This window comes from Phaethon aethereus (assembly GCF_964289735.1).
Source record: "Phaethon aethereus genome assembly, chromosome: 2".
NCBI classification, from domain to species: Eukaryota; Metazoa; Chordata; class Aves; order Phaethontiformes; family Phaethontidae; genus Phaethon; species Phaethon aethereus.
Genome location: NC_138582.1, coordinates 55,836,325 through 55,862,777, shown reverse-complemented (window position 1 = coordinate 55,862,777; position 26,453 = coordinate 55,836,325). Strand labels below are relative to the sequence as shown.

Here is a 26,453-nt window from a genome sequence, read left to right as displayed (position 1 = left end):
CTCTGATTCGGGGCACTAACATTTAAACAAAGTAAACACATAATTTTGACGTGAGTTCACATACACATGCACATACAGACCACGGTGGAGCACAGTAAGTGAAGTTACAGCTGTTCAGAGATTTGCTCTAGCAAAAGTGAGCATCCAGCCTCCATAAAATACTGGATAAACTCCATCAGCGTTTTGCAGGCTGAATGTTGTCTTACCAGAAATGCTTTATAGACTAACAAGAATGATGAATATTCACTAATAACGTCAGAAATGGGCACACCACAGATAAGCTATCGGACTAGATGAAGGTACTTATGGTACAAGCTATATGTGCAGACACTTCGTAGTTATCATGCATAGAAATTGTAAGAAGCTGGGCGATATGTCTGCTAAAATACGTTTTAATTAGCTGGTGTTTTATTTTTAAGGTTGATGGTGCTGAAGAATCCGCCAAATCAGGTGAAAATAAAGCAACCAGTAAGTTCCAGTCCATAGGAGTTCAAGTAGAGGAAGAGAAGTGGTGAGTAAAAGTTAATACTGTTTTTCTAAAGTAAATAATTATGCTGCAACTAAGTTTTAAGAGCCCTATTTCCTGCACGCATGACTATATAAGCCTGCTTCCAGGATGAGTTGTTAGATCACCCAACTGAAAAGCTGAGTCTTACAAATGCTGTAGCTCTTGTTTCTTAGAGGGAATTTTTTAGGGCCAGTGGGAGAACTGGAAGAAAAGCGCCACACATTTTGAAGGTCAATATACTTTTAATAAGTTCTTTTTCCCCAGAAAATCTACCTAAACAGCAGAAGGTGATGCAGCTGGAGTGTTAGTCTCGGGATGGCTGCGGCAGCATAGAGCTGATGGGGAAGTTTACCTTGTTTTTCAGCAGAATAATTTCAGCCACATGGAGCAGTGCAGTGGCAGAGCCAAACTGATTGCCTTTGCTCAGGTATCTCACCCAGGCATCTCTGCATTACAACTGCTCCCTTGCAAAAAATTCTTGAGATTAAAAAGCGAGCCTGTAAAACTCAGTTCTCTCTCCAGTCCGCAGTGTATCCTGAATTAGGAAACAAAAATCTAGAATAATTGTTGTCTTTAACGTTTCTTTTTGATGACAAATTGCAGTACAGTTGCAAGGCAGCATAACTATGCATAGCACTTTCCAGACACGCAGTTTCTGAGTGCTTGACCACAACTGCAAATCTTAATCCCTGCCCAAATCCCGGACCCAGTGGCTGAAGAAAAGCCGCGCTCTCCCCTCCGAGCATGCAGGCCTGCCCAGCGCTGCTGTAGCTGCAAGCACCCACCCAAGGCTTTGCTCGTTCTTCCCAAGCCGCTTGGGCACAGCGTAACTTCAGGATCCTGGAGCCATTTTGTTGATAACTCGCTGTACCGTACCGCCGGAGAAGCCTCAGGGCACTGTCGCTGTCGATCAGGGAAGAGTCGCCCTTGCAACCTCTCCAGAGAAAACCTGGGTGCAGCAAATCTGAGCCGACAAAATTAGGGTCCTCTGGCCTGCCGACTGCAGTAGCAAGTAGAGGAGATGACCATTTTCACACCATTTTTTTCCTCCGTCTGCTAAAAATACTCAAAAATAACACGTTAGCTACACCATTTTCAACTCAACAAAATCTCCCCGTAAGGTAGCAGAGTATTTTCCTGTGGTTTTAAAAGGCTAAAGTGATTTCAGCAAAAAGAAATGTGATTTTGCAATGACCCTGCTAGGCTGTTACCAAGTTCCTCATTAACCTGCTAAAACATCTCTTGCTGGCAGACATTTCTTTATGTGTTAGACCTTAGCCCCATTTACCCACAACTCCTCCAGCACTAGATAAATGAGCACATTAGAATAGATGCTGAAGGACGGTTTCCCTTCAGCCTGAGCACAAAGGAAATAACTACCCCAAAAGCCCAACGCTCCGCCTCCCCTCAAAAAAAAAAAACAAAACCAAAAACAAAGAAAGAAGTGGCTGTTTGTAAATACCTTACTTCCAAAGTCCTCTTTCTATTGCAGTTTTTATTGCTCCAGAGAAAAAGGTAAGATTTGCCTGTGAGAGTCTGCCCTGAGAAAGCAATATTTCTGCATTACCTACTGACAGCTGTGTTTGGGGGTTTCCTTGCTGATAAAGTTGAGGTTGCTGCTGTTTGGAGCAGACCGGCAAGCAGCAATCTATCATGGATTCTCAGAAGTGAACTGGCTGATAAAAGACAGCCCTTAATCCTTAGAAAATGAGTGCACTCAAGGCACAAAGGGCTTATCATCACTGTTTGGCACTCATATTCTTTTTTTTTTTTTAAGACAGTGGAGCACAATGTATTGATTATCTGTTACAGGAATAGAATTGTAAATACAGTGCATTCTTCCCTGCCCCTGCACTGTAACATCTGCAGAGCCTCAGAAAAGCCCTTTTGAGTTGAATCTTTGTCAAATGAATGTTTTAAAAAATCTTCCAGGCTTCAGAAATATTAAATAAATATAAAATAAGAGAAGACTGACACAGCAAAGAGGATAAATACGGTAAATTGATCATGTTTCCCTGCCAGTCTAAGCTATTAAGTGCACTGTTATAAAACAAGAAAACTCTTTGCTTAATGCACCAAAAGCCCACCATACAAAATTTGTTTCACTCCTTTCCTTTGCTTTCTGCTCTTTCCTCCGCCTTTCCTTCATCTCATATGACTGTCATTCTCACACGAAGGAGTCTTACCTCATCACGTCCTTTTAAATATTCCTGCTTCTGTGCTTGGACTAAGTAAGCAAAAGATTTTGTCTCTGTTTCTTGATCTAAGCTCAAAAACAGATCATCTTCTTCAGAGGACAGCTCTATCTCTTCTATCTTCCATCTCGACCCAGACCTTTCATTAGCCCTTCACTCTCTGTAGCCTGGGCTTCCTGCCAAGACAAATGACTCTGAGTCTTCCTCCTCCTCTTGTAATGCTCAAAGGATAAATGTGCCTACCACTACCTGACCATATTACAACTGGATCCATCACCGCTATTCATCTTATCCTCAGTTCTTTATGCTGCCTGCTCTCAATAATCTTTTTTGTACCCATTCCCTAAGTGCAACTCTACAATTTCTCACATTTATAGAGTACCTCTGTCCAATCCTTCTTGTAGAAAAAAACTGGTATGCATGTCTTTCAACCTCATGATCTTCCTGCTGTTACCTTCTTATCTCTCACCCAATCTCCTCCATGATGCTAACAAAACCCCAACCAAAATGTTCCTCTCCTTTCCTCACATGACCCACCCCTTCCAGGGTAGTTTTGAAATGTGTGTCTAATGAAGCTAATCAGTGCAATCTCAGGGCATTTCCATTTCTGTCCATTTCTGTTCCTCCTTTCTCTGTACCTGTGACTTCTTGACCTCAAGGGACCAACTTCCAATCCTCACTTACAGAAGATAATTGAGTTGTTGGAAGTCAACCAGTTCTACTGAACCAGAAAATAAGAAGTCATGTATTGTGCCAGGCCAGTTAGCACACATCCTTATTGAACAAGGGGCTCTGAGTCCCATAGCTCTGTAATCACTTTTACTCTCTCTTGGATTTTACTTTGTCTGCCCCAAGATCTCTTCCCATTACATCTTCACTCCCAAAATTGTCTTGCTTATTGCTCTAGTCATACCATCAGCTGGAACTTGTACTTGGTTTGCCATCACAAGAATCTATGAATGCTGAAACAAGGTAGTTTCTGAAGTAAGATCACTGCCATGGGAGACTAAGACCATAGACAGATGGTCCTCCTCCATTTTATCTGGCTTCTGTGGGGACAGGGAAGGTGCCCCCATCTCTTGGTTTACCACACCATACCACTTGGTCTGGTATAAACTGAAATGATTTGAAATGGTGGTGGGGTAACATAAGAAAAACAACCAAAAAAACCCTCTTCTGTCTCTTTAAGGAAGAAAAACCCCTCATCTTTGACTTTCATCACTATATAAAGATATATTATTCTCATTTTTTGCCTTTAGAATTTTGGGCTTGGTCACTTACTATCCTGACAAAAATACTCAGGATTTTAGGGTTTTCCCTGTAGAGAAGGCCAGTCCTACACTCTAACTCAAATGTCTCAACTCTCCAGTCTTTAGGACAGGATCTTCAAATCTGTATTTTGGCTAAGCTGAGTTGGGACTGATACTTTCTTGGCTTTTGTCTGCAGCATTTTCTGGCTATCTGTGTTCTCCACAGCGGAACCCACTGTATTGAGAAATTCTGAAGGTGGTAGATGCCCCATCCCTGGAAACATTTAAGGCCAGGGTGGATGGGGCTCTGAGCAACATGATCTAGTTGAAGATGTCCCTGCTCACTACAGGGGCGTTGGACTAGATGGTCTTTAAAGATCCCTTCCAACCCAAACCATTCCATGATTCTAACCTGGCTGCGAGTGACTGAGCTGGTATTCAGAAGAAGAGAGAGGCAGTTTCAAAAACAAGGCTTAATAATATTGCCTGTTTAAAGCTAAGGACCCTGACCTGGTCTTGTGTGCTAGGCCTTGACAAAGTGTTGGCCCCTCTTGTTCCAGCTATGCCCCCCAGTGCTGCCCAGAAAGGGCCACAAGACAAAGGTTGGAGCAGGTTTATTTGAGGATGAGAGATCCCAGGAATGCTTTGATCTTCTGCAAACTCTGCTGGTGAGAAACATGCCCAGCCCAGGGTGTGTATTCGCTGAGGATGGTCTCTGTAGGGTGACCTCCTCCCTGCACTGCTGCGCTACTGGCACACTGGAAAGGGCAGGGTAGATAGCCCCATCTGGGGGGCAGCAGGGGAGTGCAGGATGGAAAGGAAGAGCCCAAGCTGTATTTGAAGCTCCACCATGTTTTACAGGCTCAGTTCTAGGGCCAGTCCTGTTCAATATATTTATCAAAGATCTGGATGCAGTAAGTCTGCTGATAATACCAAACTGGGAGCTGCTGTTGACTCTCTTGAGGGACAGGAGGCCTTGCAGAGGTTGGAGCATTGGGCAACAATTAATGGGAAGAAGTTCAACAAGTCCAATTGCCAGATTCTGGATGAAGTAATGCCAGGCACAAGTATAGATTGGGAGAGGAGCGACTGGAGAGCAGCCCTGCAGAAAGGGATCTGGGGATGCTGGTCGGCAGCAGGCTCAATCAGAGCCGGCAGTGTGCCCTGGCAGAGGGCAAACCCCATCCTGGGATGCATCAAACACGGCCCAACCAGCTGGTCAAGAGAGGGGATTATCCCACCATATGCAGCATTGGTGCGGCATCACCTCGAGTTCTGCGTGCAGTGCTGGGCCCCACCATTTAAGAAGGGTGTGAAGGTCCTTGAATGCGTCCAGAGGGCAACAGAGCTGGTGAAAGGGCTGGAAGGCATCTGCTATGAGGAGCGGCTAAGGACTTTGGGCGGCTCAGGGGCGACCTCATTGCTCTCTACAGCTTCCTGAGGAGAGGACTTGGTGAGGGAGATGCTGATCTCTTCTCCCTGGGATCCAGTGACAGGACACATGGGAATGGTTCAAAGCTGCACCAGAGGAGGTTTGGGCTGGACATGAGGAAGCATTTCTTTACCAAGAGGGTGGTAAAACACTGGAACAGGCTTCCTAGAGAGGTGGTCGATGCCCAAAGCCTGTCAATGTTTAAGAGATATTTGGACAATGCCCTTAAGAACGGGCTTTAACTTTTGGTCAGCCTTGAAGTGGCCAGGCAGTTGGACGAGGTGATAGTTGTAGGTCCCTTCCAACTGAAATAGTCTATTCTAACATTGCCATAAAGGATTCCTGCTAAGACTTTTAGTGATTAAAAAAAGACTATGTGAATGAGAGAATGGGGGGGGATAGAGCAAAGCACACAAGAATGTGTAGCTTAAAGATGTATGGCCGGAGATCCTGCTATTAGAAGGCATGATACCATCATGGCTAACTCCTCCTGCAGTTTGTTTTGTTCTGCTGACAGTGGCTGCAACCTTAAGCAGAGAAACCCACAACTGAGAAAGAGTATAGTGTAGCCAATGGGTAAAGTGAGGCAGGCTAAATTTAATGTAAGTGCCTCTGAGACTCACCATGCATCAGTTGGTTTGAAACCTAGATCTTTTCTGGGTTTTGGGAGTTTTTTTTAGGAAAGAAAGAAGTTCTCTGAGCTGAAATGTAAACCTGTTTTTCAAGAGAAACCAAAAGACGACTTAGGAGCAGAGAGTTGAATGCTAACAAGTGACCCTGTTGTTGCTGTTCAAAACACATCGTGCTGTTGTTCTCCATACTGGTTTATCCAGTCTGAGGTTTCGTGGCTTTCTGCACCTTAGGCCAGATATCTGCTGCAGTTCTCTGAAGCTGTAATTATTACACCTTGTGCCTGCAGGGCACCACTGACTACAAAAGGGCCAAGCCTGAAAGCAGAGGAAGAAGCAAATCTCTGTTTTTAACGATTACCGATTACCAGCAATTTATGAACGCTTTTTTTTTTTTTTTTAGGTAGACCTGTGAATTCTTTGTATGTGTAGAAATAGAAATAGTGAAAACTTAGGCACCAGCTTCAGCTGTGGTATGGAGTTTTAACTGACTGCAAAACAAAAAAGACTCATGTGGGACACAAATGGTATTTTGTAAGAGTAAAACATCCTGGAAGTGAATGAGGAAGCTATGTCAGAGACTAAAATTACCATCTATTAGGCATTTTACATGGATGTGCTGGAGGCAGGCAGATAGTGGGTGCCTTCCTGTATATCCATTTCATTCAACGTACATTTCCTTGGGAGCATTTTTTTAATTTTGACTGATGCTATGTTCTGTTACCAAGTTGTTTTTCTTTTGAAGACAGATAGATTACACAATCCAGTGCCAAGAATCTGTCAAGCAAGTCTGTAGCATACTATTATATAGATAAAATAAAGGCAAAAAAAGTAGGTCATTCTATTTTATTTGTTGAGCAGAGTCTGGTTTTGGTGGTACTGGCTTATATTGAACCCAGTAAAAGTACACTCCTGAAAACTTTGAAATGTAGTGCTTCCAGCAATACATCCTTTTGGAAAGTAGACCTAGATGTTTTCACATTTGGGATTTGGAGTACACTGAAAAGCCAGGGTGTTAACTGAAAATACGAATGGTCATCTGAAACAGAAGGATATCAGTGTCTAGGGCACTGGGGAAAGCAGAAGGCAGCTGTGATGTGGATGAAGGGGTATGGAGAAGAATGAGCCTGGGATTAAGGCATTTGCTCTTCTCTCCAGTACCGTGGATGGTGTGGAAGACTACACTGTGTACTAATTCCTTGGCTCTCAGTGAACCCTGACTAAATGACTGAAAAGGAATCCTCTGTGGGCTTTGTTTGGTGGGATTTTTGTGTGTGTGTGTGTGTATGCATGCACGCACTTCAGTGCAGATAAGGGATTTATCAGGTTGGTGGCCAAATTGCAGCAAATTTTTTAAAAGCTAGCATAGATTGAACCAAAAGATTTTCATTGTAATGTTAGCCGAAAGCTAAAGTCTTTCTAACCACTAATAGCAGTCTAACAGCTTTTCTCTGCCAGTGGCCAGTAGCAGATACTAAGGAAAAGTATAAAGGACTGTGTACAAAGGAAAAGTATAAAGGGTGTGTAGAAAGCACTACTTCTCCCAGTAGACCGTCCCAATTTAGCAGTCTGTTGTTCAGGGACTTCCTAAGCCAGATATGACATCTGTGTAATAGCTCTTCCCGGACCGATCTCCTGTGAATTTGACCAGGTTCTCTTTGAACCTATTTTTACCTTTGGTTTTCCCAGGATCCTGTGGCAATTTAATTACATACTGTGTGAAGAATACTTCCTTTTGCTAGATGTAAATCTTTAGACCTCTAAGCCTTGCAACTGGCTGCCTTCCTCCCCACAGTTCTTGCACTCTGAGAAATGGTGAAACATCACCTAGTCAGGATTTCATAGGTCTCTCATACCCCTCCTCATCCATCTGTTTTCTAAACCAAGAAATGTCTTTCCTCCTATGGAAGCCATACCATATCTCCAGTGATCCTTGTCCTCTCTTTTGAACTTTTTCTGCTATATCAGTCTATAGCAAAATGCTTTTCTCTGCTTGTCAGAGGGTAAATACTACTGAGCTGAAGAGTTCTGCTCGCTCCATAGTTTTCAGTTTGCTGGTGCATATCATGAAAAACTACACTGGCATAACCGTGACTTTTGCATAGCTTAACAACACCTGTTTCAAAAGAACCACGAGCAGCAAGCACTACATTAAAATGTTTGTATTCTAGGCCATTATAAAAAAATATGTACACAACCTATTATTAACTTTTTCCAGGGATTGGTGTGACTGAGATGTTAATTTGAGATTTCTTCTGCAGAGGAATTGACCCTTTTTTTTTTTTCAATTGGAGAACCCTTCTCAACTCCTGTTTTGCTTTGCTCTACTCCTCTCAAAGCCCCAGATCAACAGCCACTAATTTCCTCTATCAGCAGGACCTGGTACAGTCCTCCTTGAAGTCTGCTGCACTCCTCCTGGGGTATCTGGATGCATCAGGTATATAGGACATGAAATTCTCCCTCAGCATCCTTCCATCTGCTCCCTCCCCAGCTGCAGACTAAATACACTTGACAACATTTTGCTGTCAGTTGGCCTTGTCTAATCAGCTATTGCTTTTCAGTGGAAGGTAGAATATAAATGAAAGGGAGTGAAACAGTGCCCAGCATCCAGCTCCACTGTCCCCTCAGCATTTTCATTGACGCTTGAGCTCAAACTGAAAATAGAACTGGTCAAGGCAAAGCAGACAAAATATCACAGGGAAATGGATCCTAACAGTGGTTTCAAGAGTAAATGTCAGATTGTGAGCAAATTAGAAGTGAACTAGCACCTGCATGAGTGCACAGGCATCCTGGGTTAGTAAGAAGAAGGGGTGAGAATCTGTCCCTATTCAGTTCAATACTACGTTAATTCTGAAGCCTAAATATTGCTAATTTAAGTAACATCTACGTTAATTACTTTATGGTTCTACCTTCTTTATCATCATGGGGCAAGACAGACGTCTACTTCGCTTGTTTTCCTGTGTTCCTCAGTGAATCAGTTTCTAGAGTTGCCCTGACTCTCTGTAATTATTTGCCTGCAGATTTTCCACTCATTCCCTCCACAATGTACTGCTTGTCATATCTGCTCTCACTACCACCCCCTGCAACAGCATTAGGTATCTCTTACTCCTTACACTTCTCTCTGCTCCTTCTCTATCAGCCTCTTCACCTCAGATGCCTTGGACTGCAGAATTTGGAGTGCTGTTTACATAAAGCAAACTCACTCAAACCCAAAGCCCAAACCTCCTCTCTTCCCTGCTTTTGCCTTTACCCTCAGGATTTGCTCTCTGCTCTCAGAGGCTCCAACACAGGGAAACTATGCAAGGTGAAAGGAGGCTACCTGCAGCGTGGCAGCTGTTATGGTAGCAACTGAGAATGCTAGCTTTGGTGAAAAAGAGAAGACTATTGTAAACCTGAAGGTTGATTGTGAATAACAAAACATCTGAACACTGGGCATGGGCACTAAAATTGTGAGAGATGGCAGTGGTATTAGCAGATACGTAATTATGAAGAGTAAATATGCAGAAGCAATACAAAATATTTTTCTGGGTTAAAAATACTTATCTTCTTTATAAATGGAATATATAACGTTACATAGATAGTGGACTCATTGGCATTACTATTTTATCAATCTCACATCTGTGATTTTTAAATGTGGCTTGTGAGTTTGGGTGTGTAACTTCAAAGGGGTGTGAGTTTTAAAAGTTGAAAGATAAGCCACTTCTTAAAATTGGGCCCTTTTAACTTTTCATTTATTGGTAACCTAAAATCCTGAGGTACTGACACTGTTAGCTGTCTCTTGGGCTAGCCTCTGGCTTTGTTAAGCCACACATCAATTAGGAGCACTTGCCTCAATAAACAGTGAGCTTGCATGGAAAAAAGATAAATGTTTGTTTGTTGGCTTGCAATGAGAAAAGAAGTTTATGCTGATCTTTTCAAGAAAAAGCACCTGAGTGTAGCACTGACAACCATGACTGCCAGTCTTAGGAGGAGTGGCGGAATCGTAGTAAGTCCTTTCTTACCGTGTTACATAGAAAAAGCTTTCTAAGCATTTTATGTTTGTGCTCTCCAAAGCTTTCGCAGGTTTACACGATCTAATAGTGTAACAACAGCTGTGCAAGCAGACCTGGATTTCCATGAGAACTTTGAAATAATCGACCCTCAAGAGGACAATACGTGTTCTGGACAAATAGCAAGGCAATTTTCCCGAGATGCAAGCACCTCTACCGTTAGCATACAAGGGTCAGGAAATCATTACCATGCATGTGCAGTGGATGATGACTTTGATACAGATTTTGATCCATCAATTTTACCTCCTCCTGACCCCTGGATTGACTCTATCACCGAAGATCCTCTGGAAGCTGTTCAAAGGTCAGTGTGCCCACGAGATGGCCACTGGTTTCTGAAGCTACTTCAAGCAGAGAGAGATCGTATGGAGGGCTGGTGCCAACAGATGGAGAGAGAAGAACGGGAAAACAACTTACCTGAGGACAGTAAGTAACTGGTACAATAATATTGCAACTAGAAAAGGTATTTAATATAGGTCAAATTTACTCCAGTGAATTCTGTATTGTGCCCTTTCTTATTTAGCTAATGAAACTATGGTCATGATTCTGACTGTATGTATGTACATAATAATCCTTATTAAAGTTGACAAGGAATGCAAATGCTCGGCACTTCTGAAACTCCAGCGGTATTAGCTATGGGATTGCATAGATCAACAGCTAATTAGGAGATCATGGCTAGGGATCTTGTAGTATTAATGTTTCTTAACTCTTCCATTTCAAATCACTTCTCACAACCTCAGAATATAATGGAACAGATTCTAGTTCCTTGTCATTAAATTCATATTTTAATTGCCTTTTTAGATGGTGATTGGTTTCAGAGTCTTCAGATGCTTCTCCCAACTGAAAGAGATTTCAGTTGTGTGTCCCAGTTGTTCTCCCTCTCTTCCCCTCTCCAGCCTCCCTTCATCTTCCTTGCAGTTCTCACTCCTCTTTGATCTTCCCGGCAAAACAAGCTCTTCATATTCTGTGATAAAAAACACACACATGCAAACTACTTCTCAGTCGTCACCGCTGCCAGAAGTATTACCCCACCTGTAAGGTAATGGGAATGTCTAGTAAGCTTTCATTAGCAAGCAGGGTTGGGTAGCTCATGTCTTATTCATTCACTCTAATTAGGGAAGAAGAACTGAACATGTCATGGGCAAAACAGACTCAACTTGGGGAAAATTAATTTAATTTATTGCCAATCAAATCAGAGTAGGATAATCAGAACTAAAACCAAATCTTAAAACACTTTCCCCCCACCCCTCCCTTCTTCCCGGGCTCAACTTCACTCCCGATTTTCTCTACCTCCTCCCCCCAAGCGGCGCGGGGGGACGGGGAATGGGGGTTGTGGTCAGTTCATCACACGCTGTCTCTGCCACTCCTTCCTCCTCAGGGGAGGACTCCTCACACTCTGCCCCTGCTCCAGCCTGGGGTCCCTCCCACGGGAGACAGTCCTCCACGAGCTTCACCAACAGGAGTCCTTCCCATGGGCTGCAGTTCTTCACAGACTGCTCCAGCCTGGGTCCCCCCACGGGTGCCGTCCTTCAGGAACAGGCTGCTCCAGCCTGGGTCCCCCACAGGGTCACAAGTCCTGCCAGCAACCCTGCTCCAGCCTGGGGTCCTCTCTCCACGGGATCACAGGTCCTGCCAGAAGCCTGCTCCAGCGTGGGTTTCCCACGGGGTCACGGCCTCCTTCCAGTACATCCCCCTGCTCCGGTGTGGCGCCCTCCCCAGGCTGCAGGTGGAGATCTGCTCCAGCGTGGAGCTCCATGGCCGCAGCGGTACAGCCGGCTTCACCCTGGGCTTCCCCAGGGGCTGCTGGGGAACCTCTGCTCCGGCGCCTGGAGCCCCTCCTGCCCCTCCTGCTGCTCTGGCCTGGGGGTCTCAGGGCTGTTCCTCTCACATCGTCTCACTCCTCTCTCCGGCTGCAGTTGTGCAGCAATTTTTTCCCCCTTTCTTAACTCTGTTCTCCCAAAGGCATCTACCACCGTCACTGATGGGCTTGGCCTTGGCCAGCAACGGGTCCGTCTTGGAGATGGCTGGCACTGGCCCTATCGGACGCAGGAGAAGCTTCTAGCAGCTTCTCACAGAAGCCATTCCTGCAGCCCCCCTGCTACCAAAATCTTCCCATGCAAACCCAATACAATGATTTCCAAAGGTCCCTTCTGGCCCAAACCATTCTATGATTCTATGAACTGAAAATAATGGAAAAACCTACCAATATTTTACATGTGCATCAAAGTAGTTATTCACCTTGGGAAAAGAACATGAAGTGAGTTCTACGAGGCTGATACATGCAGAACGTATATATTCGTGTACAGAATGTTCTGTCAATGTCTTGGTGTCTCTGATATATGATAGTTTTAAAGGGCTCTTCTTTGAGCAGTGGGTGGGAGAAGTCATGGGGAGGATAAAGGAGTGGTTAGGCTGGCCATTCCCAATGGCCCCTTACAGCATGCAGGGCATGTGTCCTGTGCATTATTCCTCCTCTTCATTTTTCTCACCAGCACTTTTTGTGATCGCTGGAAACGGGAGGAGAAAAGGGGTCACCTGGGTGCTGTGGTCACTGGTGAGGTAACTAACCGATGTCGGTGTGACGCCAGCGGCCGCTCCGGCACGTGGCAGCTGCCTCCCGCAGAGGCTGCGCGGGGCTTTCCACTGCGGCTCAGCACTCCTCGCTCTACCTGGTGCCAAGGAAGAGCATATGGCCGGGGCCACGCTGCCCACGCAGCAGCGCCAGACACAAAAGCCTGCCTGTTACAAACCCTGCCCCGAAATATGTCTTTTTCATACGCCTATAAGCTTTGAAGAGTGGGAGGAAAGGAGCAGAAGAGGTGCATTTGCTTTGGTTTTCCTAATGAAATATAACCAGAGTGGGGAACGCAGCCTTTGTTTTCAACCTGACATCCCCAGCGTGTGTTTGGCCAGATAACAGAATAACGAGAACGTGTGACGAGGGAGGTTTTCTCGATGCCATGGCAGCTGAGAGAGGGCTCGTCCCCCCGGCGCTCCGCGTAAGACGATCCGCGCTTCCTCCAGACAATGCGGCCCTTGTGCGAAACAGCTGTCTCAGGGAGACGGCTCGCTGCTGTTTGACAGTAGCTTGCACGTTACATGGATACGTTGGGTATTATCTAGCTGGGAATGAGTCTACCAGATGGGATTGAATGTTTCTAGCTGGGAAATGGAGTCTGCCGCTGCGTATGAAAACAAGCTGTAGTTCGGTGGCTGCACGATGAAATGCCAATATAGAGAGAAACGTGGCTCCCCTTCCGCCATGAATTATTTATGGTGTAGTATGTTCTGGTTTTATCTGAAATCATTTTCTGATAAAGCCATGGCGTGTGTAAGAGGCAGATGAAAACCACTTAGACTTGAAGCTGGGATACCTGATGCAGTTTCCCTGTATTTTGCTGTTACGAGGACGTTGGCTACAAACTCTAAGAGCTCTCATTAAAAAAAAAGTTAGAGATAGGAGGCTAAACACCGTGTGAGGATTGACGCTTTGGACCAGGCCTCAAGTGAAATCAACTGTTTACCTTTTTTTTTTTATTTCCTCCTCAACTCTCTGCTCTCTCCTCCTACCTCTCCCCTGCAAAATTTCGTATAGTCAGAGCCTGACTTTTGGCTGAGGCCTCTGGCATAACCATTTACGCGCAGAAGTAGCAGCGACAGGCCTGGCTCCCCGCGCAGCGCTGTTCGCTGTTCTTTTTTTCCCAGCAGTGGTAGGCACGGAAACATACACCTACGGCCTCGGCCTGGCTTTTCTGGATTTTTTTCTGTTGCTTTTATTTCACATGGGGCATTAACCTTTCTGGAAGAACCATAGAATCACAAAATCACAGAACAGTTTGGGTTGGAAGGGACCTTTAAAGGCCATCTAGTCCAACCCCCCTGCAGTGAGCAGGGACATCTTCAACTAGAGCAGGTTCCTCAGAGCCCCGTCCAACCTGGCCTTGAATGTTGCCAGGGATGGGGCATCTACCACCTCTCTGGGCAACCTGTGCCAGGGTTTCACCACCCTTGTTGTGAAAAATTTCTTCATTCTAGTCTAAATCTACCATCTTTTAATTTAAAACCAGAGGTCTTCATTTTGCTCCACGCCTCCCGAAATGTTTCTCTTTCACGTGGGGCTGTACCGTAGCTTCAGTGCAAAGATAATCATTGGAAGAAAACAGCGGGCCTGATTCACCACAAGGCAGGTGTAATGTGGGTTTAGTGGCAAGACAGGTCAGGCCTATCAAGTGAAAACTAAATTAGAAAACCAAGGCTCTGACAAGACATGTCATTATAACTGTCTTGCATGCATATTATTCTCCTCTGGGCTAGTCTGCAAACAAAGGTTGACCTCAAATCTGCAGTAACCTCACTGCTTAGGCCCACAGTCTCTGCAAATTCAGCCAGTTCTGGCAAATTATGCAATGCTTGCAGCACACTTTCTGCTGTTTTGGTTTGCTTTCATTGTTTCAAAGGAAGACTTAAAGAGTGAAGGCTAGACACGAGACAAGACAGTTAAGGAAAAGATATATTTTTCGTCATAGTTGTGCATGGCAAAACAAAAGGAGACCCATGAGTTCGCTCTCATTCACAAGCAAGCAAAGCCCTTTGCCGGTCGGTCCTCTGCAGTGTTTCCCCAAGCTGTCCTGGTCCCTGTCACTCGGAGGAGCGAGGCAGCCCGGTCCTGCAGCGGGCTGATGCAGCCCTGCAGAGGGACAATCACCAGCCTGAGGAGTGGCCGGGTCCTGCTGGAATCCCCCTGGCTATGTGCCTCTGGCCCTATGCCCAACTCGTCCTTTTTTTGTTCTGGTTTTCTTTTCTCCCCAGAAGGGACTTGTCTGTACACAAGTTTTCTTCAAGGAAAGCCAGCTCCTGGCTGGAAGCCCTGTCAGTGTCCAAAGGATAGCAAGGAAAAAAGAGAAATCCACAGGCAAGGAAACAATCTAGTTAGGGAAAAAGCATAAAGTGTGCTAATAAAAGCCAAGTAAGTCAGAGAACACATGGAAACTGCTTTACTCCCAGTGAACAGCATCTACTCATGCAGACAGCCCTATTAATTTCAATGACATCACTCCTATAAGTATATATGACTCAAAGCAAGGACTGCTCCTTCCATAGTTTGCTCCGTTGGCTGTTTTCTCCTTAACAGTCGAGCTTAAGACCTGAGCAGTAGCTTTAACTTTGAATTTCCTGGCTTTTGTCATGCTTGGCGTTATTTAAATGTAGGTCTGTCAACATGAATAGGCTAAAATGCTGGTCCATCCTGGCTTGGAAATGGATTGTGACAGCTCTATGGCAGGATTGCTTCATATGCACAGTGCCCAGCCAACATCTGCAACACAAATGTCAGGCTGTGTCCCTGTAATTTCGGCTATTGTTCCTGCCACTTGCTCCTGGGGCAGTGAGCAAGTCGCTGGTTTTCTGTTCCCTAGCTTGAGCCCTGCCTACCGGCCAGGTGTTTTCACATTAAGGGCATTTGATAGTCACAGTCCCGAAGTGCCTCCTTTGTCACTTGTTAGACCCTGGGGCCTGTCAAAGTTGAAATGCAAAGAGATCAGTTGGTGTTTTGAGGCCAAATAACGCTGTCGCTCCTCAAAACTCCCGTGGCTTCTATGTGGTGCCTTTTCACATCACTTCAGGTGTTTTTTGCTGTTGGTTTCTTATATTTTGTTATCCTTGTTACACACACAGTCTCCTTCCAAGGTAGAGCGGATGTCAACACCACCATTCTTTTGCTTGTGTTCGCAATTCTTTTTTTGTTATTTCATTTCTTTTCACACAAAGACTTGGAGGGGGGAGATACATAGAAGTCTACAATCCCAGAGTAGGTCCTATGCAGTTCTTAGAGAAGCAAGAACTTACTGCTTGACCAGCACATAGTCTAAGTCTATATTTAAGAATATTTTAGAAGGAGAACAGGTTGGGGGGATAGACATACAAGGAAATTCACTGGCATGCGTCTATCCTAGAATAACATTCTGTGACTCCTAGTCCAGAACAATAATAGTGAGAAGGCACTCCACAATAGCTGAATTATATCAAAAGAGCTAAACTGAGGCAGTTCTTCCAGAGTAGACATATCTATTTCTTAAAAGTTGTCACAGGAGATAACTGGATTTACAAGGAAGAGAGGTCAAAGCAAGGGGTGTGGGGGAAGGGAAAAATTCAAACTGTAAAAACAAAACACTGCAGTACACACACTTCTCCCCCTGGGGAAGGGGTGACAGTAAAGCATATGATGGATGTTAATAATGTTGCTTAATGCATTACTGGAAGGCATTCAGATCCCACAGTGCTGAGTGTGCTGTATAATCCTGTATGGAATAGAAAGCAGCCATGAATAACATTATATAGGTGTTTAAATCCGTTATGATTGCATCTTGATGGGTTGGAATTTTTTGCTGTTGCTTGGTTTCATACATTTTGTTTGTATCGCATTAGCTGAACACATCAATTTCAATGTTTATACATCTTTCTCCTGCACCCCATCTCCCTTGTTGTTAAAGATTCCTCTGATTTTTTTCTGATGTTTTGAGTATTATCTTTGTAATTCCATTTATTTTCTTGGCATTTGGCTTCAAACCTCACAGGTTTTCCTCCTAAGAAAGCTTTATTCTATTTTTACTTTTTTTTATTTTTACTACACCTTGGCCTTTCTCTTTGTCACCAAAGGTTTTGACTGAGTAAGCGAAACGAGCACTCTGCCTTGAAACACTGAAAAGCAATGTGTGTTTGAAAACAAAATTTAGGCTACTGATAAGGCTTTGTGCCTTCTGGAGATATTCCTTTCAGTCTTTCGCACGCTTTGTCTTTTTTTTTTCCTTTTCCTAACTTCCCTGACAGAGTTGGTTGTTGACGGGTTGCACATTAACAGACCACTTGCTTTTGAGGGGCGAGGAATCAGTGACACTTGACTAGATACAGCCGCAGCTACAGCAGAAGTGGCAACAATAGAGAACAGCATCAGCATGCATCCCACAGTCAGCTGGGTTGATGGTTTTTAGGCAAATAGCCAGTCGCTAGGCAGCCAAGGACAAGGACTTCCTTTTCCCTCTGCAGAGATCTCTGAATATTAAGCTCTTCTTCCCTCAAAGAAAGGGACACATTCCCATCCGTCACCGACAAGGTGTATCTACATTTCTTGGGACGTGATTTCCAACTTGGGTGGTGCAGGTTTCCAGGAAAAACTCGCCTTGTCTTTTTTTTTTTTGTCCTGAGAAGTCGAGAGACCGTTTTTTCTCTCCTTCTCAAGTCTTGGGAAGCATCAGAGTGGCCAAGCTCCAGATGAGGCAGCTGTTCCCAAATATACTCAGTGGGAAGAGTTTTCATAACAATGGGAACCACATGAAAGCTCCCGGAGTAGCTCCTCCTACTATTGAAAAGTCCTTTCATTTGAGTGGTTTGCATATTGGGTTGCATAAATGACTAGACACACCAAGGGGTCCATTTTCAGCACTGTGCGCATAGAATTAGACACGCAAGCCTTGCTAACAATAATGAGAGTTGTGTGCAAAACTCCCTGCGCAATATGCTGAAAATATTCCGCTTAGTGAATCTTCCAGCTCATGGCTATTTCCTGGCAGTGCTGAGCTGAGTTCTGGGAACAAAATGAAAGTCTGGGCTCTGTGTGTGTTCGCAGAGGGCTCTCCTATAGTTCCTGAAAAAAATGGGGAAAAGACTCTCTCTTCCCTCCCTTTTTTTTTCTTTCCCCTTTGTACATCTGAAGTATAAATGAACTCTGCATCCCACTTTTCCTTCAGCAGCCTTAAGAAGCGAGCTTTAAGGCTGCTGCAGGAAAAGCCATTTGCCTTGAAGGAGCAGAACACAGATTTTGTACTACCGTGTGTCTGGTTTCGGTTCATCATGAGCGTTTGTGCCAGTTTGCTTAAGCGTGTGGCTACGCAAGTGAATCCTGTGGAGAGGCTTTTCCTCTTACCAGCCATTGCGTGGTGGCATTCTGGTTGTGACCTGCCACCGTGCACTGCAGCTGGTCACGGGAGCACGAGACACTAAATATGTTGTCAGAAGAGGTTATAGAAAAGTTGTATTTATTTATTTGTCTATTTATTTATTGTGGGAAGTCAAAATGCTTCACGGTATTTTGCCAGTGAAGCTCTGCTAACTTTGTGTTAGGTTTTATACAAAAAAAGTGACCGTGCCCAAGGGACGGTACAGAGGATGGCAGCTTAGGACTAGTATATCTTCTAGGCTGTGCCAAAAATTCACTCACCTTGAGGAAGCAACCTCATCCAGTTCTCCTGCACCTGCCTCAGGGACCCAGAGAGTAAATTCGTCATGGAAATGTTGCTGTGTTTATTTGAGGGCTGGGGCAATACAAATACCTATGCAGAGAAATGACAGTGAAAATTATGATACAGTGACTGCCATTCATGTTTTTCATTAATGAAGTGGTAATTTTTTTGAACTAATTTGAATTAGCTTTTAAATCAATATTTAACCAGAGAATTGGGGGATAATTGCTTCAGCCGAGAGGGAGAATTAATGATGGAGCCAGATACATCTGTGATGCCAACCTGTTTGTTTAAAGACAGCATATAGCATAGTAGTTGTTGTTTTTTCTCCTGAGCATTGAAAGTCTCAAACAAACCGGTAGCTGCACACAGCATCAATTTTCTTTCAATCAGCAGTCCCCAAAACAGCACTCCCTTTCTGGATTCGCTGTCCTACTGCCGGTTGAGGCCATGTCTGTCTTTCTGCTGTTTCTGCATGCTTGCTTCTTTCTTGACATATACACACACACATGTACGCACATACACACACTCCCCTTGAGCAGAACTCAGCAAAGCCCCAGGGAAGTGCAGGTTTCCGAATGCAGCGGTACATGCCTCCGTTTTGGGTGTGTGTATTCCCAACTACCCCTTGCAGCAGTAAAACCTCACCATTTGGGTGAGGTTGAATGCAGCCAAAACAGTAGGAGCTCCTGGTTTATTCAGACGTATTTACTGTGGGCTGTCTTCTGGTTCACCGCAGTCCTTCACAGCACTCAGTCCAAAGAGACCGTAAGTACCCAGCTGTCTGTACAAAGGAGCCCCCAGATGACGCAGGAGCTGGGGCTAGGACTCTTTGACACCTCCCTCCAGGTCATCAGCAAGGAGGAGAGGGGTGTGATTGCTGCCTGAAGTATGCCTGGGCATCCCAATTCAAAGGCAGAAGCCACTTCAGGTTGTGCTCATGGGAAATAGCCGGAGGGTGCGAAGGAGATTCATCGATTCGTGCGCACTAAAATCGCTGTTCGCTTTCCGGGGCTCAGATCAAGCAACACTCAGCTAAACCTGGAAGCAAGGTGCCGAGCTGCTAAGCGAGGTGGCAGAAATGCTGGTAGACGGAGTGTTTTCCAAAGAGTGTAGGTGGCATCACGGGGTTTGAAAGCCACGTGTCCTTGCCCAGGGAGCTGGGTTTGTGTTCAAAGCCTGAGCCTGGGTCACAGCGATGACGAGAGCTGTAAGTTCTGGTGAGCTCTCTCTGCAGGCTGGAAAAGCTTTTGATTAGCCATGTTTATGCCACCATGGAAGTGCTCTTTGCTAGTTACAGCTGGTCTCACTGGGGGAATGAGAGTAAGACGCAGCAACAGATTAGTATTTTTGCCTAGTGCAGGTCTGGCCTTAGATTTATCAGCTTCTCTCTAATCTGTAACTGAAAGATAACATACTTTTTGAAAGCCAGAGCTGATTATTGCACAGTTTTCTCCTCTCTTTTTATAGGTTTTTAGTTGCCCACAGCAGAGAAAGCATCGTGACTTATGTTTCTTTTTCTCTTAGTTCTAGGGAAAATTCGAACTGCAGTGGGCAGTGCCCAGCTTCTCATGGCCCAGAAATTTTACCAGTTCAGAGAACTTTGTGAAGAAAACCTGGTATGTAACTTTGCTGCTAGACATTGTTGTGTGCCTTTTACTAACCCTCTGAATAATCGTACCTAAACTAGACAGATTTTCTGACTAACATGGTAGTTGTTCCAGTAAAGGCCTTGGTATGAATTTGGGAGTGACTCTGTGAAACTCGGCAGAGTCAGTATGAGATTCACAATAGCTTGAGAGCTTTAAAATAACAGCAGGCAAAAAGCTTTCAGTGAAATATCACTGAGGCTCTGCTACTGACTTCAGGGAAACAAGAATCTGTCCCTTGACCTCTGAGTTCAGTTTGTATGGGCACAGAGATATTTGGGTAAAAGACCTTAAAGTCTTTTAGGGTGGACCAGAAGTCTCATGAGTGGGTCTTTCCCATGTAATCCCAATGCCACCTGTATTAAACAAGGCAGAAATAGCAGGAAATCAGACAGTGCAAGTTGGTGCTTCATGTTCCACAATCCCAATAAGGAAAGAGACAAAAATCATTTTCCAGAATGCTAAAAGGGCAAAGAGGAAAAGAGCCAGTGTGTTATCATTACAATTACTGTATGTAACTGATATATGCTACCACTATTTTTATTATTATTATTTGCTATTTTATGCTGTCTGTAGTAGTAGAATCAGAATGATATTCCTGTTGATAAATATAGAGCAGTATTCTCAAATATGACAGCACTTATCAAAATTTTCAAAATTTTAATTAATAATCCATCCTTGCGTAGTAGATACAATGCATTTAATCCCCAATTTTGGCATAAACTCCTAAAAGCCCAGAAAGCAAAAGAGCATTAATCTCTGTCAGCATAGAATAGGGAAGGGAAGGCAGACCCTGTAATACTCACCTGAGTATGGTCATCATCTTCCACTTCAGTTAATGCACCTCTGGAAATCAAGCCCCAAACTGAAGTCTGCCTAAGTGGACAAATGCAGCAGAAATTGGCTCTTTCTGAATAAGCCTTCTAATTCTTAATATAAAAATTCAAAAAGCATTCTGATTGTGCATCTTTGTTAATAAAAGCCTACAACCAGGCAACCTGATAGTGTCAAGCACTGAAAAACTAGGAATCCAAGTATAATCTCTGGTCTCCTTATGAATCTAAAAATATATTGTTTTCAGTAATTGCTCCTTTGGTGGTACAGTCATCCTATCAAAATCATTCATCAGTGTTGCTGTGAAAAGCGCAAATAAAAATTTTGTAAGGCGAGTAACTGATTCTTTTGGGTTTACTGCTTCTGGTGAGGTAGGAAACTTGAACACAGAGTAAAACTTGAGCCATGTAAAACAACATGCAAGGTTCTAATAATAATTTATTAATTAACTAATTAACTGATTAATTAAAATATACCAGCGTAATCTTATGAGGCCACAGCACCCATGAAACTTTGCTGACTCAGACTGGTGTAGGGATTGCTCAGCATTTACAAAAAAAGTGCTTGAAGTGAGCATATGCAACACCTCATTTTATTTGAAGAGTTTCAGTTGGGAATCAGCATACAAACACATATCCTGCAGAAAGCCTTTGCCAGCAAAGCAGAGACCATTTCATGTATGTCCACTGCACGCAGAAAATGTTCAGAGCTGAGTTGCACTGAAGAGACACAAGACAGAACAGGAACTCTTGGGTCACCAGCCTCTGGCCCATGCCGTGCTAGAGATGCTAATGGTCCAGGTGTGCTCTTCTGAGCAATATTCTGGGGATGATGAGCTGGACTGAGTTTGCACATGCAAAGCAACACTCCCCGTACGTGTCCCAGTCTTACTCTTCCCAAAAATGCACCTGTAAAAATGGGATTACTGTGCTTCTGCATGTTCTCTTCTGAGCCTTTCACCCTGCAGAGTTTATTCTTGTAAAAAAAAAAAAAAAGGGAAGAAATTGGCCTGAGGCATATAAGAGGCAATTTTACTTGAAATGCTGTATTTTTGTAGCCCTTAGATTCTCGGAGGGTGGGAAAAGCATTCACACACCAGTATATCACTATTTGTGCAATGCAGCAAGTGTGCGTTTGCACAGGTATCAGTCCTTCTGCAAGTGTGAGCTTCCTCATGAGAGTGAAGAGGAAGCCTGCAATTAATTTCAGCGCAGTGAGGATATCACCAGTTGCACCCGGGAACATCCCTAGGCAGATCCTGCTGCAGGAGACCTGCCACCTGTGGCCCGTGGCGGGGAGCCGCTGCCTTCGGGGAGCGGGGGCTTGTGGGGGCATGAGGGCTCACAAAACCCCCCTCCAGTAAGTAGCGCTCCGCTTTGCTTCTCTCTCTGTGTCCCACCGATTGCTTGGATCTGCCACTGCTTTGCTAGCAAGATGCGTAACCGTTTGCACAAATGCTTTACATTAAGAGGTACTAAAGCCAATGTGTTTTTTTCTTTTGTTGTACAGAATCCTAATGCACATCCACGGCCGACCTCCCAGGATTTAGCAGGGTTTTGGGATATGCTGCAGTTGTCCATAGAAAATATTAGTATGAAATTTGATGAACTTCATCAGTTAAAGGCCAATAATTGGAAACAGATGGATCCTCATGACAAGAAGGTAGAACATTGTAGATTTTGTATGCTTCATTTAAAACCCTGCACAAATACTGGACAGATTAAATAGGCCTCTGTGTTACAGCGTTGACGTTAAAAATGTGAAATGAAGTTCATATCAAATTAATTTCATTGTAATAACAATGTTTACATAATAATCATCTGGGATATTATCTGTAATATGTTTCAGGCATATTTTTAAACCACATCTGTCTTTGTGAATCGGATAATGGGAATGTGGTACTTTGTTAAGCTTTACATTTAATCATATTAGATGATCAATCGTTGGAAGGAACTGCCTTATATATTGATTCTTAAAATTAAATAAATCAACATTTACGGTTCATATTATTGCATATAGCAAGAGTTCTAGGTTGTGTTACTGAAAAAACTAGGGAAACACTGTAACCATCGCTGACTTTGGTAACCAGATTACAAACAGAACGATATCAAAAATATGCCTTCCAAAATGTTACATGAAAGAACTACATCTTTTTTTTTTTGTCCGTTTGTTTATTTTCTGTTTATTTTGGGTGCTTTTTAATGGGTGATTTCATAAACAGGTTCACTTTGCTGGTGGTGTTGTTTACCCATGGTAGCATAAAAATCATCTGGAGCTTTGGTCTTTTTTTTTAAATGTGGTCTTCTTCTGTCACCATGAAAAACTACCACATCTCCAAGTATGAGCCACATTTCACTTTCCATTCTCATTTGGCACCATCGCCTTATTTTTCTCCTCACTATCCGCACTGAGACAAAGAGCACTCGGGTGAGCCAAAATAAACAAACATTTCAGAAAATCCTTAAAAGACAGACCCATTCCTAGAGGAATCAATGGTCTAATGTCGCGCTCCTATAGGTATGTAATTCGATGGCTGAATTTCCACCGTGGCTGGTCTGATACCAATGAATAGAGCCAACAGGTAGGGTCACCAGAAGGAGGGGGAACGTGACTTACAGGTGCAGTGGCTCAGACAGGAGTCCGGGCTGCCCCAACCTATGGTCAGCTGGCTGCCAATGACCAAAGCGGTGTTTTATTTCGGACAAATAACCTTAATAATATCAAACCCCATTAATCTTGCAGCAGGAAGTTTGCAAAGGCAGCGCTGGTAGCACTCTCCCTCCTCCTCCGATCAAGACTAAATACTCATTCCTGGCTTAGGAGTGCCATGTTCACACCATTTGTGCACACCTAGTGTGTTTTGTAGGGGAATGAATGGGAATGGGTTTTCCTAGCCCAAGTTACTGAAGGCAAGTCATTTTCTTATCTTCTTTTTTTTTTTTTCAGTATGTATCACAAAGGAAGTTAAAACTGTCAAACATGCATGCACTGAAACGCTGGTATATGGTCTTTCATTAGCTTTTACAGTAAAGCGGGTAGGCCAAGTGTTTGCAATTGCAGCAGTAAGAAACGAGAGCTTTCCTTAAAAAAAATGTGCCTTTTCTTTGCTTCTGAAAAACATTTCAAAGAGTTTCCAACAAAAAGAAGACTATAACGGGTTAAAGGAACTTAAGTAGTGCTGAAGAAAGGGACCTACAGTAGGAAGGTAAAGATTTTAAAGAATTACACTGACTGTGTTCCTGTTTCAACAGCATTTGTCTATGATTTTAGATGAAACAGATCTTCTCCTTTCTTAAAAAAGATTAAAAAAAAAAGGAAGAAAAAACTTTCTGTGGAATTCATATTTGCAGTTGCCTTTGGCCTTTGCCACTGGGCCCTTTTTAAGCAGCATAGATTAATCCCTGGATGGAGAGAAAAAGCGAAGTGTGAATAAGTGTAACTAAGCACCTTTATATCTCGAGCCGTGAAAGCTGTTGTGAGCAGCATGAGAGAAAACGAAAGGGCAGAATGGGACCTTTGTAGTGCGATAAAATCCCTTCGCTCAGAGACCATGTTCACAGTTGGAAGGGGATGTAACTTAAAAGACAATCTAATTAACTTGACAAAGTCTTTGTGACCGCCTGAAATTCAGACCTGAATACACTTTTCTTTTTTCGGGAGAGAGCCCTCTTTGAGGGTTTTTTTTTGTTGTTGTTTTTTTTTGTGTGTGTGTACATGCACCCGGATATACATAAAAGTCCTCCTTGTTGATCGCGTATCTGGAGCTAGCTGCCACTGTGATGATTAATGCATGTTCTCTTAATGGTTTTTAAGTTTTTCCTACCAGTTTTATCTATTTCTAGCTGATCATAGCTTGTCATGCCTATTTAGCAGGAGGCTAGAGTTTATGAGCTTGCGTGGTGAGACCCAAAGGGTGGGGTTTTTGAGCAGTCGTTAAAGCCACTACAAAATACATGCGTAAATATATGGTGTTTAAAAAATACATTTATTCTGATGTGCCAGCTGCAGGCAGCTAGCTCCCATCTGCATTTGGGGACGCCAAAACCACGGTACCTCCGTGTTTAAGAGCGCCCAGCGTTACGCACGTGTAGAAGAGGGTGGCCCAGGAGTCGGGGCTCTCCAGAGTTCCTCTGCCGAGAGCGGCAGTCGCTCCCCAGCCGCGGGTGGCCACGTCCGAAATGGCCTCCTTTCTAGGCCCTGGCACCTGGAGGAGACGCCTGGGCCCCCCCGCCCCGGGCAGCCGCGCTAAGCGGTTAGCGGCGGGGGCCTCGGCGTTTCACACGCACCGTCCCCGAGGAGAAGTAGCGCTGCGGCCGGCCCTCCCCTCCCCTTTGCCCCTGCCCTATGTTTATGAACCCTTGGGCACAAAAGCCAGTTCACTGAAGACAGAAAGGCAGATAAGAGCTAACAAACCTTAGGTAAAATGTGTGTTCTAACTACTGACGTATCCTAGTTTTTCCCGCCTTTCCCTGAGAAGCTGTATAATGCCATTAACCTTCTGCTTTGATCAGGAGAGAAGGGTCCCTCCTCCAGTGCCAAAGAAGCCATCGAAAGGTCAGGTGCCACTCATACGAGAACGCTCTCTGGAAAGCTCGCAGCGTCAAGAGGCCCGGAAACGGCTGATGGCTGCCAAGCGCGCTGCATCGGTCCGCCAGAACTCAGCTACCGAGAGCGCCGAAAGCATTGAGATATACATCCCCGAAGCCCAGACCAGGCTATGAAGGGATCCAACCGGGAGGACTCTCTCTGGCAAGACAAGCCTCATGTATAATCTGCCCCTCTAGGCTCCTGCTCCAGGTCACCACGAAGTATTTGTACCTCCTCCTCTTCTCTCTCACTCTCTCCCCCCTCCTCTCCCCCTCCCCTCTCTCTGTACGCAGCCGCCCCGATGCTCCCAGTGAACTCCACTGCCGTGGCGTAGTTGTCGGTCCTCCGAGAGATGTCCTCTAATCACCCTTGCTTTCCGAAGGCTCGCCCATGTCATCACGATGCTTTGTCACATGTACTGATGCTGCCACTTTGCCTCATGTAAACGAGTACAATCCTTTTTTTTTCTTTCTTTCTGTTTGAAACCAATAAACGCGGCGCCCAGACTTCCACACACCTGCGCACCTGTACAGTAGATGCTCCGTTTAACATACTCATGCTCTTTAGTTGACCTAAAGCTAGTCTGTTACCCAGTGTACAGCAATATCAAACCGTAGGGGACTTTGGAAATTTCAGTCATGCAGGGTGATCCTTTCGGACTCTGCCGTCTTCCTCACAAAAGATGAAAGGAGCTATGACTCAGATTCCCTTCTTTTTATTACTGTTTTTTTTAAAGCAGATGGCGCACTTTATTCTAAACCTCCGAATCACACCTTCTCACCTGAATTTAAGGAGTCACACACGGGGAGGGGGCTGGGGCGGGAGCAGGGAGGGGGGGAGAAAAAACCCCACAGATCCGTGGGGGTGAAAAAGTGGAAGTATATCCCACAGGTGAGATGGCGAGGGATAGAAAAGATCCCGTGGCAAGATACCTGCACACTCACAGCTGCACAAACTGCCTCATTTTTATTTCATCAATCACTACTTAAACATTTCAATCAGCAGAAGATTGTGAATTCGATCTTCCAGGGAAATAATCTATTTTGAAAGGCAATAAAAGAGTGAAAAGGAAGGAGATAAGAAGCAATG

General features: G+C 44.4%; 1 protein-coding gene across 1 annotated transcript in view; it reads left to right on the top strand.

Annotated features, from left to right (window-relative positions):
* DLGAP1 (DLG associated protein 1) overlaps nucleotides 1-25,498 on the top strand; it is a gene marked incomplete at both ends in the record, with an annotated part of 142,705 nt that extends 117,207 nt beyond the window's left edge. Inside the window, 5 exons of the mRNA XM_081996834.1 lie at nucleotides 420-511; nucleotides 10,068-10,486; nucleotides 19,822-19,913; nucleotides 22,287-22,439; nucleotides 25,289-25,498. Of these exons, the coding sequence (XP_081852960.1) occupies nucleotides 420-511; nucleotides 10,068-10,486; nucleotides 19,822-19,913; nucleotides 22,287-22,439; nucleotides 25,289-25,498 (966 nt within the window). The remainder of the gene's footprint in view (nucleotides 1-419; nucleotides 512-10,067; nucleotides 10,487-19,821; nucleotides 19,914-22,286; nucleotides 22,440-25,288) is intronic.
* Nucleotides 25,499-26,453: the final 955 nt, after the last annotated feature.